Raw genomic sequence first — 12,234 nt, 5'->3', positions numbered from 1 at the left:
TTAAGAAGAATTAAATGCTGAAAAAAAAAATCCAACTTTCACATAAAGTACAGACAAATGTTGTGATTTTACTAAATAGGAAAGAGTTTAAAATAAGGATATTCACCCTAATTTTTCTGCCTCATTTAAATCTGAGGTCACATTATTACTCCCTATACTTCCCTCAAAAAAAAAACAAAAAAAAAACAAAAAAAAAAAAATCTTCCCCTATTCAGAATAGAATGTCTACACAAATCTTGGAATCATAATAAAAATCGAGTTTTTAAGTTATCCACAAAAAAACAAAATTTCATTTAGAAATAAATGGGTGAAACAACATTTGTAGAGGTGATACTAGCAATATTTGTTCCACCCCTTGGAGTTTTTATTCGTTTTGGAACTGGGGTAATTTTTTTCTCCACCCCATCAGAAAGAATATTCGATCCATTACTAAGATTTGTAGTTTGTAAATCATTCAATTTTTGCCCTTTTTATTGATATTTCATTTGTATTCAATATAAATTTTTTGTAGGTTGAGACATGGATTTGCTTGGTGCTAACATTATTCGCATACATTCCCGGAATTATATATGCAGTTTATGTATTGACGGTATAAATGAAATCATATGTAACATTATTGAGTATTTCCCTCGGTGAAGTTTCTTTAAGTTAGCCTCGGTTCAAGCTCAATGAGATTGACGGGAATGATGGGATGTGTTTAGCTTGTTATACAACTAGATTTGTTAATTAACTCTGTTTTTTTCTTTCTCATTTATCTCTAATTAATCAGAAAATGTATTCCGTAACATCATTTTATACATATAGGCTATACAAATTAATGTGACAATTATTAGACATTAAATGCCATGTGTAAATATGTAACATGAAATAAGGGCGTTGTATGCATATGATGATAATGATTAATAAGTTAATTTTTCAATGAGACCATCTCTTAATATTATTGGGTAGATAAGTAATCTATAAAATAGCATGTTAAGCAAAATTAATCGTTAAATTCTTATGGTTATGTTTACTTTTTTTGTTGATTTATTGATTTATTTATGTTACCTCATCAAGTGAGTTTGCCATTTTTCATTAGTTACGAGTCTAATAAGATTAATGGTTGAGATTAACCCACACAAACACTAATAAAATTGTTATGGTGCAAACCCATGCCCCATATCGGTAGAATAAAGATGGAAGATCATATTTATAAGTGTCTACAAAATATAATAGTACGAGGCCTTTTGGGAAGGAGCCCAAGAGTAAATCCATGAGGGCTTGGCCCAAAGCGGACAATATCGTACTATTATGGACCGTAGACACCGTTGCAGCAGAGGCCCAACACAGGGATATTCAAGCTTCCGCACAATATCTGGTATCAGAGCTCAAGGTTCTAGTTGGGCTAGACACGGAGATTCATCAGGACCAAGACTTGAAGGTGGACGTACACTATAAGGCGTGGAACTCCTATAGCTCGAGAGAGAGCTAATATGTTCGCGAGAAGCGACATGGTCTCACGGCGTTGAGACGGCAGGCCGTCCAAGAGAAGATCGTGAGCGACCCGGCGAGGTGGGCTGCAGCTTACTGCAGGCAACAAAAAGCGGTCCATGGTAAGTCAAATGGCGGTTCCGGGGCGACGCACTGAGGCACTGGATACGGACCTAGTCCAGGGTATATTGGATGCAGAGGAGTTTGGTACGCAAGTGTAGCACAAGCCTCATGAGACACATGGTGTGTCATTTAAGGGGAGGTTATCAAGACTTGGTGATGCAGGTGTCTAAAAGTTGGGGTTGTAGGTGTGGGAAATTCTCCGTAGAGGTCAAGGCTCGAGTAGAAGATGATGGTCCTTGGTTTGGGGGGAGGATTGTTAGGGTGCAAACCCATGTCCCACATCGGTAGAATAAAGATGGAAGATCATCTTTATAAGTATCTACTAAATATAATAGTACGAGGCCTTTTGAGAAGGAGCCCAAGAGTTAATCCGTGAGGACTTGGCCCAAAGCGGACAATATCGTACTATTATGGGTGGTGGACACAGATGCAACAAAGGCCCAATACGGAGGTATACACGCTTCCGCATAACAAGTGGTATCAGAGCCCACGGTTCGACTTGGGCTAGACACGAGGATGCATCAGCAAGGACCAAGACTTGAAGTTGTCCATTGTAAGGCATGGAAATCCTAGCTCGGGGTGTGTCCTTGAGCAAGCCCGGTCCAGGGCTAAATGGATGGAAGGCGAAATAGGTCTTGTGGGACAAAGACCATTTGTGTACTAGAACTTATGATCAGGTGGACCCTTATCAGATTGGGTGCCACAGGTCTTGTGGGTCCTTTCCAGGTTGGATGCCAGAGACCGTTTGTGTTCTAGGACTTCTGAAGTGATGGACCCGGTCCAGGGTATATTGGATGCAGAGGATGTTCGATATGCATGTGTAGCAAATCCCCAAGAATGACACATGAACATGCAGGCTCAGGAGCATGTGGGGGCACTCACTTGATCATACGGTGACATATGATGCAGGACATGGCTCGTGGTAGCATGGTGTGTCGGCTAAGGGGAGGTTATCAAGACTTGTGATGTTTCGGGTGTCTAGAAGTTGGGGTTGTAGGTGTGGAAAATTCTCTGTAAGAGGTCAAGGCCCGAGTCAAAAGATGATGGTCCTTGGTTTGAGGGGAGGATTGTTAGGGTGCAAACCCATGTCCCATATCGGTAGAATAAAGATGGAAGATCATCTTTATAAGTGTCTACAAAATATAATAGTACGAGGCCTTTTGGGAAGGAGTCCAAGAGTAAATCCATGAGGGTTTGGCCCAAAGCGGACAATATCGTACTATTATGGACCGTAGACACCGTTGCAGCAGAGGCCCGAACACAAGGATATTCACGTTTCCGCACAACATCTGTTGGGCCTATGATGCGCCGATATCTACTGTGCATAATAGTACGATATTGTCCGCTTTGGGTCAAGCCCTCACGGATTTACTCTTGGGCTTTTTCCCAAAAGGCCTCGTACTATTATATTTAGTAGATACTTATAAAGATGATCTTCCATCTTTATTCTACCGATGTGGGACATGGGTTTGCACTCTAACAAAAATAATTATATCTTTCGTCTCTTTTAAAATCATTTCGCTGTCAATGTTCACTGTGTTGTTCTTCTCTTTTTTCCTTTTTTCTTCAAATTCATGGCATAATTCAATAAATTCTTCACAAACTGGAGTAATTCAAAACGATTACCTTACGGTTAATTCAGTTGAAGCAAACAATATTCGTCAAATTTAGCCCCAAATATGGAGAAACCCTAATGTAACACTATGAAACGAAGATAAGCGTAACTTTTTCGTGATTAATAACATTAGGAGACAACAATTTTAACATTAAAATTGTTCATTACAACTTTTTAAAAAATTTCGTTATTTTTCTGTGATTTGCCGCAATTTCAGACATGATGAACAAATATAATTGGTGTTTAATAAAATAATTGACTTAGTGTAATAGAATAACTGATTGTTGTATAATAGAATAACAACGTTTGTTTTAAACAATACTCTCTTATTTCAAGTCATTTCCTTACGGTTTTGGAAGTTACGAGAGACGAATTTTTAACAAACTTATTAAATGATTGATTCTAAGTAATTAGATTAATGAGTACAACTCATGCCATATATATTGTGTTCATTCGGTTGATATAACCCTTTTAAACTCTGAAAAGTTCAATATTCTAGGGAGATTTGGTAACATTTTTTTCAGAAATAATCAAGTTATAAATTTACAAATTTGCGAACTACAAAAACACAAATTTTCATTTGTGACGGATAATAGCCGTCATAAGCTTGTGACGGATCAAATAAAACCCACATGGATGGATAAAGACAAATCATTTGTGATTTTCTAGGCACTCTGATTTTTATCTTATCTACTCATGTGACTGATATTTGACCCGTCACAACCTTGTGACGGATATGCCCATCACAAGCTTGTGACGGATATGTCCATCACAAGGAAGACTTACCGCTACAAAAATGAAACATGTGATAATAAAAATTATAATTGGTCTTTCTTGTGACGGAAAAATTGTGACAATTTTATGATAATAAGTAACCGTCGTCTATAAATTCTTATTTATCAGATAATTATTACGGAGTACCTTTTAATTTGTAACGCGTACAAATGAGAGTTTTGTGGGGGTGAGTTGATTATAAATAAGAAATTAGAGTACGTACAAGAGAGAATTTGATAAAACAACGAAATTCCGTAGGTAGCTTGAAATCGTGTGCACATACCAAGGAAGAACAAAATCTGAGAGGCGGCAGAGTAACAATTGGTCTCTACACTATTGGAAATCCCTACACTATTTCACTTTAGTCCTATATTTCAGCTTTTATTTATGTTCTTATTTTTTTTTTTTTTTTTTTTTTTGATAACGAAAGGAGAATAACTTACAGTGATCTACGAATTACAATGTAAGCTACTCGACTAGGTAGCACCAGAAACCCAAAAGCTAAATCTAGTACTACAAAGTCATACCTCTCTAGAGCATAAAAATCGTAAAAAGCTAGAGCAACAACATTAAGATAAACTATAACAGCGGAGCCTTGATTGTAACGGATAGAAGAATGGCCAGGAGCAAAAGGACCAGCTTCGTAAGCATAAGTGACCTCCAAAAACCGTCGATACCTACGAGCCGCAGAGAGACGATAGCAAAGTGTACTTACGCTCTTACGAAAAGAACGTAGAAAGACAAAGTGACTGGAAAGACAAAAAAGTCTGTCGTCGACGGAGTAAAAACTCCTACACCTTAGAGATCGGCTTCTTTGATCATAAGACAAACTGAACGAGAGGTACATCATGCAGTGAAGAAGGATAACAAAGAGCCCCGCAATCAAATTCCGAGTCAAAACAACCACCTTCATACTAGAGGAAATCATAGACGAACTAAAGGACAAGACACCCAAGTTCGAAAAGGTCCTTACTAGCACAAGCAAAGACATTATTTGGAGGGAAAGAAAATAAAAGGAATTTAGAAAAGCCGTCATTTTATCTGAGGAACCACCGCACCCGACACCCAACACCACGAACCACCCCTTATCAACACAACCCAGACACACCATTCACGTAATGATTAAACCAGAATACTAAAAAAATCCAGGACCAAACAGAGGAGAGATGAGAACCGCCTTCCAACCCACTATAACAAGGGGTAACAAAAGTTGCAAGAAACGCTCCCAACAACCAAACGAACCGAAAAGAGGACCAACAGTCAACGCCTAACCGAACTCAAACACATCAACAAACCCAAAGAAGTCAGTCAAGACCAAGAAGGAAGTAGACAACAGACAAGGGACAAAAGTCCCGTTACTCAAAGGGACATGCAAGACCGAAAAAAGACTCCCGTTTCACCAAACGACACCTCCCAGGACCACCGTCTGACATGCAACCAAACAAAACTAAAGAAAAATTTGACATACAATAGAGACTAAGTAAAGGGGACCGATTGATGGGGGGAATGGGGAGATCATCAAATCTGACCAAAAACAAAACCACATAAAATAAAAGCACAATAACCGGATGAGTTAAAATCATCGACACAACCAGAAAGGACAAAGACTAAGCAACTAAACCAGAGGTGGGGGGAATGGGGGGATCACAACTGGTAAGTACATACGAACGACGGCAACAAGACAAGGGACGGAGGGACGAGAACTTCACCGGTTCAAAAGCATGCAAAGTCAGCCAAAAAACGACCAACAACATCAAACAACCCTCAGACAGGAAGAAAAGAGACGGAAAAGCAATGACCATAAGCAACAAGTGACAAAAACAAAAACACCAACCAACAGAGCAAGACGAAGCGCAGCAAAGAACCTTGATTATAGCAGTGAAGACGAGAAATCGAATCAATCCCATCGAAAAAACGGAGAATTGGTAAAGAAGGAATTAATCAAAAACAGAAATGATGGTCGCCGGAGATGAGCGCAATCAAAGCTTGATAGCCTCATCTCCGGCGAAAGGCGGTGAGATAAGGGGCAGGAAATGGGAGGATGGCAGTGGCGGCGGTGCAGTAAAAAGAGGAGTTAGGGTTTTTTTGGGGGGGTTTTTTTTAGAGAGGATTGAGTGAGATGAGAGATAACTTAACTACACTTTACGCTTACAATTCTATGTTCTTATTATTACATTGGACATAAGTCCATTTTCACATGTGAACGTACCTATATTATGTACAACTCGTTACCTCTAGCCCTAATAACTTTACCTTTAGAGCATCCGCAAAGATGGAAATCAAGCTCCCCATATACACTCTCTTTCTTCATATGGTGCTCCTCATTGTTGCACTAAGCTCCCCAATATTTGAGACTCCACTAATTTTAGGGAAGGTCCCCAAAAAAATGTAAGGCAATTTGTGTTATTTTTGGGGAGGTTCTCAAATTTTTGTGTATGAATTGGGGAACTCTATTGTTGCATAGATGTAGTTATGAAATGGGGAGGGTAAATGGAAAAGTTAGTGGAAAATGAGGTGGACGAATAAGAAAAGAAAAGAGAAAATATGGGGAGTCTCACCTTTGCGGATGCTCTTAGCTTTTTACCACATATTTCATTCACTATAATTAATACAACCACACCTTCTAACCAAACTACTTACATTTCAACTCCACTTTCTAACTTACACACACATTTTTCTAGTTTCTACTATACAAAATCTCCTACAAAAATAACTCGGAAAAAAAAATCAATGAAACATCTTTGGCAACACCGTTAGATAAAACTCATTCTGAAACCTGACGATTAATCGTCTGAATCTAGATCCTCATCCTAGCCTAAATTAAATACTAAGACTGAGTCGGTTGAAGGTGACTTAATTTGGACTTAGTTAATATCCGTAAGAAATCGACAAGATGAATGGTGGATGGGTTGAATCCTCTTTCTGAAGGACTGCCTACGTGTTCGCGTTGTGCAAAATCAAACACGACGTAGTTCGGATGAGGTGCATAAAAATGGTGATAAGTTTTTGTTTTTATGTAGACACCAAGGGTTTCACCTAATATCATGTTGTATCTCGTTCTAGCATGCAAGGTACCGTTACATCCCGTATCTGGGGTTGGTGTAAAAGGCTTGCATGCTTTGAGATGTGAAGCTTGGTAATAAGGGATTTGAATAGTGAACCATCACTCTGAATGTTTATTTTGTGGTCCTTAGGCCAATGGGTTATGCCTACTGATTGGAAGTGGTGTCTCGAGTTTGATGGAACCTGAGTGCAAATGGGTTGGAAAATGATGCGGTTTCAAATTTCCATGTCTGGACCCTAAAGGCTTGGGTATAATGACATAAGCTAAATGAATCATCAAAAATCCTGACTATTTACCTGTGATTGTCTCAAGAAGGACTTAAGGGTATGGATGGCTATTATTGACATCATCTGACCGTTTTGGCTTCACCTTTGAATTTTGATCTTCGTTCATGAGTGTTTTGATATTCGGTTTTTCCTTTAGACGTAGACTTTGGCTTATGCAGTTTTGACATTTTTTCTATTTTCATTTTTTGTTCCGTTTTATTTTTCCTTTTTTTTGCTCTTGCTTTTTTTTGCTTTTGCTTTTTTACTTTGACGATGTTTGTCACCATTGTGATTTGGTGAGCTATTTGGTTAGTTTTCTACATACTTGAATTCGCACTAAAAAAGTTCGTCTTCGCCGGTTGATTTGGGTCGGTACTAAACATAAGTCTGTCTTTTCTCTGTTCGAGATGGGATGATTTTGTGGGGAATATGGCTTGCCTTCCGTCATAGATATGAGAAACAGGGAAGAAGTCTGAGTTCGTCATAGGATCGTCTAAGAGCTTGTCTTAAGAACTGGTTTTGATGGAGTTTTTTAATGCTGTCGTTTCTGTACCAAAAAAAAATACCTAAATATACTAATGGAAACTAGTGATAAGTAGGGTCGATCTCCACAGGGAGGCAAGATATCTATCAGAAAGTCCGTCTATCTAGGTCACAAATGGGGGTTTTAGTTTGGTTTTCTAAACTACTGAAGGTCAAAGGCAAGAGAAATAAAGTAAGAGCAGTAAAGCGAGAAAATGTGATAAAAGTATTCTGATAAAATAGAGTATGTCAGGATTTCGGTTCATCATGGCAGTCTATCGACTCAGTTGTAAATAGCCTAGACAATCTACTGTGAGAAGGGCAATGGGAAGGTCCTATCGGTCCGCTATCCATCCTAGACTACTACTAACTTAACTTTCGCCCTCATTAGGTAGTCTACTGTTCATAGCAGGTCTGTTCTCCCCAATCTTTCGATCCAAGGGTGAAATTAACCAGATTTAAGTTATTTAGAAGCGTGCACTCGACTAAACATGTTACAGTTATATTGTTACGGTGACAGATTCCCACATGTAAATCGTCTAGTCTATTCACTACATCGTCACAATTCTACCATGGATCCCCTAGTCCTAACATAAAGAGAATTAGCTACTCATGTTCTTAGGGCAATCGACAATAACAACAATAAGCATGCTAACAATAGACATAACAAAGAGATGACAAATAAGCATAAACAAGAGTAAAGGAATAATTAATGAAAGCAAATAAAGTTTAGATTAAAGGGAAAAGAATGATTACAATCCAAATCCGAGAGGAAAGAGGCAGAAAAGTTTAAGCAGTCAAAAGAGAGCAAGAACGTAATTAAGCAAAGTTTTAGAAGTGTAGAAGTATGTTTATTAACCTAATGACGACTCCCTTATATAGGGGAGCGATAATTAACATAAATAAATCTATCACGGACTACTAAAGACCGTGTAAACTAGCAATCCACTCGATCGAGTATTTTCAGAATCCTCGATCGAGGTCTTCTCCAGCAATTGCTCTCGATAGAACACTTTAGGCTCTCGATCGAGTAACTCCATAAAAGCATATTTCGATCGAGTATTTAGAACAACTCGATCGGCCTTTGATTCCTGCCAAACCACTAGATTGACTCATAATTCCACTCGATCGAGTGGAAATCCATTGCATCAGCCTCAAACTCGTCATGACAGCTTCATTTCACCACCCTTCATGGATCCCGAGGTACGACTCTTGCTCCAAAATTCAAGTCTCCTTACAATGCATGCTAAATGGGACGAAAAGGGTCGATTCCGCTACTTTCGGGTCCATTTCTGTAATTAAGACAAAACAAACCAAAGTAGCCAATTCGGGGCATTTTGCAATACAAAGCGATACAAAAAGGCATAGAAATGCGTGCAATAAGAGGCTAAAAAGTCTATATAAATTGCACGTATCAAATCTCCCCAAATTGAACCTTTACTCGCCCTCGAGTAAACTAAATGCAAACTAATGGAACAGATATGAAAACTCAGAGCTAGCTATAGCTTGTCTACTTGAACCAATTTAATGCAAACAAAAATTAACAGTCATAGGTACGGGAGTCAATACGCAAACGAGTTGTATGATGTCCATAAATAAAGTTGACCTATCGACCTTGCAAGACCAACAAAATTAGACTCTCACGGGTCACTCTTCTCTCATGAAGCAAAGGGTGAATATAAATTTGTAAGAGAGAAAGGGAAATTAGTCACTCACCTAAACTGGGACCTACATAACATGCATGCAACAAAAATGATAAACGATTCAAGTACTATACACACATTCTATCCAACAATGTCCGTTACAGCCGAGGACTTACAAATAATATGGGAAAGTGAGGTTGCAGGTAAGAAAAGGCAAAACAGATTATGGAAATGTGGAGGTAAAGCGTCAAGCTAGCTCCTAAACAGGACCATACGAAACCATCCGAATCTCAGCTGACTAGAAAATAAAGCACAAGTGCCCTTCATTGGCACACAATTCACTACCCAATACGATCTCCTCAAAAAGATATAAATAAAACAGAGGAGTAAGACCGTCACAAACTTCCCTTTTTTAATACGGTCTAATTTTTATTCAAAACAACTAACTTTTTTTTTCTTTTCTTTCTTTTCTTCTTCTGTTCACGTTTCTCATCCTTTTTTTTCATTTCACTACTACAGATACAGGCTATAACAACGATTAAAAACCGTTGTTATATAAAAAAGAGGATGTTGTTAAAGCGTTCGTTGTAAAAGGTTTTAACAACGGTTGGTTTTCTTAAGGAACCCGTTGTTAAAACTATTAACAACGGTTTTAAGTATAAAAACCCGTTGTGGAAAGTGTGACTCAATTTTGGTGGGAAAGTTATAACAACGGTTGTAATATAATAAAACCGTTGTTATAACTAAAGACAACGGGTTGTTTCTCAATAACCGTTGTTGTTTGTTTTTAAAAAATAAAATAAAAATTAAATTAAATATTACTAGATGCATGCATAATTACGGCCCGTTATAATTCAGATGCATGCATTATTACCGCCATCTCTGTGCATATGAATGGACAATATGGAATAAGAAGGGTTATAATAAGATTTGAAGCAGCAGAGAGAGATATGATGATGATTATGGCACAACTTCCTAACATATATTAATTAAAAAACAACTCAAACCACACATTACTTAGTATAAATACATGCATTATTTCAACTACTATTCCATTATCTCACTATCTCCAAACCCTAACTGCTAAAACAAACTTCAAACCCTAATTAATCTTTCAAACAAACTCCAAACTTCATCAACAAAATGAATGATATCATCCTTAAGACTCTTACTATGATCGAGAACAACAACAGTTTCATCCGCCGGTTGCTCCACATTGAGGACAGTTTCAGGAGCTACCTTGTGGATGCTCGATCCGTACTCAAGGACGCCAAAAAAGATGGCTTGACAGAGCGGCGATTGTTGCGGCTATATGACGATATAGCAATCTGCGAACGGAACCTCCAAATAGCTAAGGAGGAGAGGACGGATATCATAGAAGAGAATAAGACTCTCTATGAAAATATAAGAATTGCATTATTATTAATGTAATTTTTTTAATTTATGTATATATATATATATATATATATATATATATATATATATATATATATATATATATATATATATATATATATTAATTAAGTTTATCATGCATTCCTCTCTATCATCTTGCTTCTTCTTTGTTTTATTTTATTTAATTTGTTTTACTAGCTAATTAAGCGAATAATACTTACAGAAATAACATAATGATTGATAAAAACACATACATGCAAATGAAATAATTAGAAAAAGAAAATAATGATGATGAAAGACGATGAAACCAACAGTGACGGCGAGATTTACCTTATAATTAGAGAAAGTAAGAGACGATGAAATCAACAGTGACGGCGAGATGATAAAGCGACGATGAGAAAGAGAGAAAGAGACGATGAGAAAGTGTGTGTTTTTTGTATGTGTTTGTGTTTGTCTGTGTTTGTGTTTGTGTTTGTGTTTGTCTGTGTTTGTGTTTGTGTTTGTGTTTGTCTGTGTTTGTGTTTGTGTTTGTGTTAAGGTTTGTGTTTTGTTGTTGTAGCTGATCTGTATTTGTGTGGTTTATAGTATGGAAAGTATTGACAGTGGTTGTTAAACAAAAACCGTTGTTAAAACGTTTTAACAACGGTTGTAAAACAAAAACCGTTGTTAAAAAGTTTTAACAACGGGTTTCAAAAATAACCGTTGTGATTACTTTTCACTAACTTTGCGCCAAATTATTAACATTGGTTGTGCATGTTTGACCCGTTGTTAAAACTTATAACAACGGTTATATAACCATACCCGTTGTAATTAATTTTAGTAAAATTCGCGCCATACATTCTACAACATCTATTGTGATTTTCGTGAATAAGCGTTGTTAAAGGGGCGTTGTAGTTGCCTGGATTTGTAGTTCCGTTTTTTTTTCTTCTTTTTCGTTTTTTTTCTTCTTTTCACGTATCTTTTTTTCTTTTCCACATTCTTTCTCATTTCTTACCAACTCCGTACAAATAACAAATGAGCCAAACTCGCAACAATGATAAAAATACCACAAGAGTCACACTAAACTAGCTTGACTGGAAGGCTAAATTTTGGGTGTAGCTAATGGGTCAAAAAGGCTATATTTGGCTAAAGTGGAGCTAAATGGGTGAAAATGAAAGAAAGGGAAATTTGCAAGCACCTCCCTGCATGTGACACCGACCACAAACCCGAATGTATACAATTGACATGAAATCGAATTTCATAAATGCGCAAAAGTGATAAACATGTTATGCAAGGAGTACTACTCTCATATCCTACATGAACCGGTCATGAATATCACCAGTTATATGGCTCTAAAACTCAGAAATTGTAAAGTAGGTTGCC

The 12,234-nt window shown here is 37.5% G+C and overlaps 1 protein-coding gene across 1 annotated transcript; it reads left to right on the top strand.

Annotated features, from left to right (window-relative positions):
* Positions 1-290: 290 nt before the first annotated feature.
* LOC141633134 (hydrophobic protein RCI2A-like) lies at positions 291-634 on the top strand. The gene is made up of 2 exons (XM_074445607.1): positions 291-384; positions 512-634. Exons 1-2 carry the CDS (start codon positions 304-306, stop codon positions 593-595), a joined length of 165 nt encoding a protein of 54 aa, XP_074301708.1. The 5' UTR covers positions 291-303; the 3' UTR covers positions 596-634.
* Positions 635-12,234: the final 11,600 nt, after the last annotated feature.

This window comes from Silene latifolia, chromosome Y, assembly GCF_048544455.1.
Source record: "Silene latifolia isolate original U9 population chromosome Y, ASM4854445v1, whole genome shotgun sequence".
In the NCBI taxonomy this organism is placed as follows: domain Eukaryota; kingdom Viridiplantae; phylum Streptophyta; class Magnoliopsida; order Caryophyllales; family Caryophyllaceae; genus Silene; species Silene latifolia.
The sequence above is the reverse complement of the archived record's forward strand: the minus strand, read 5'-3'. Positions and strand labels throughout refer to the sequence as shown.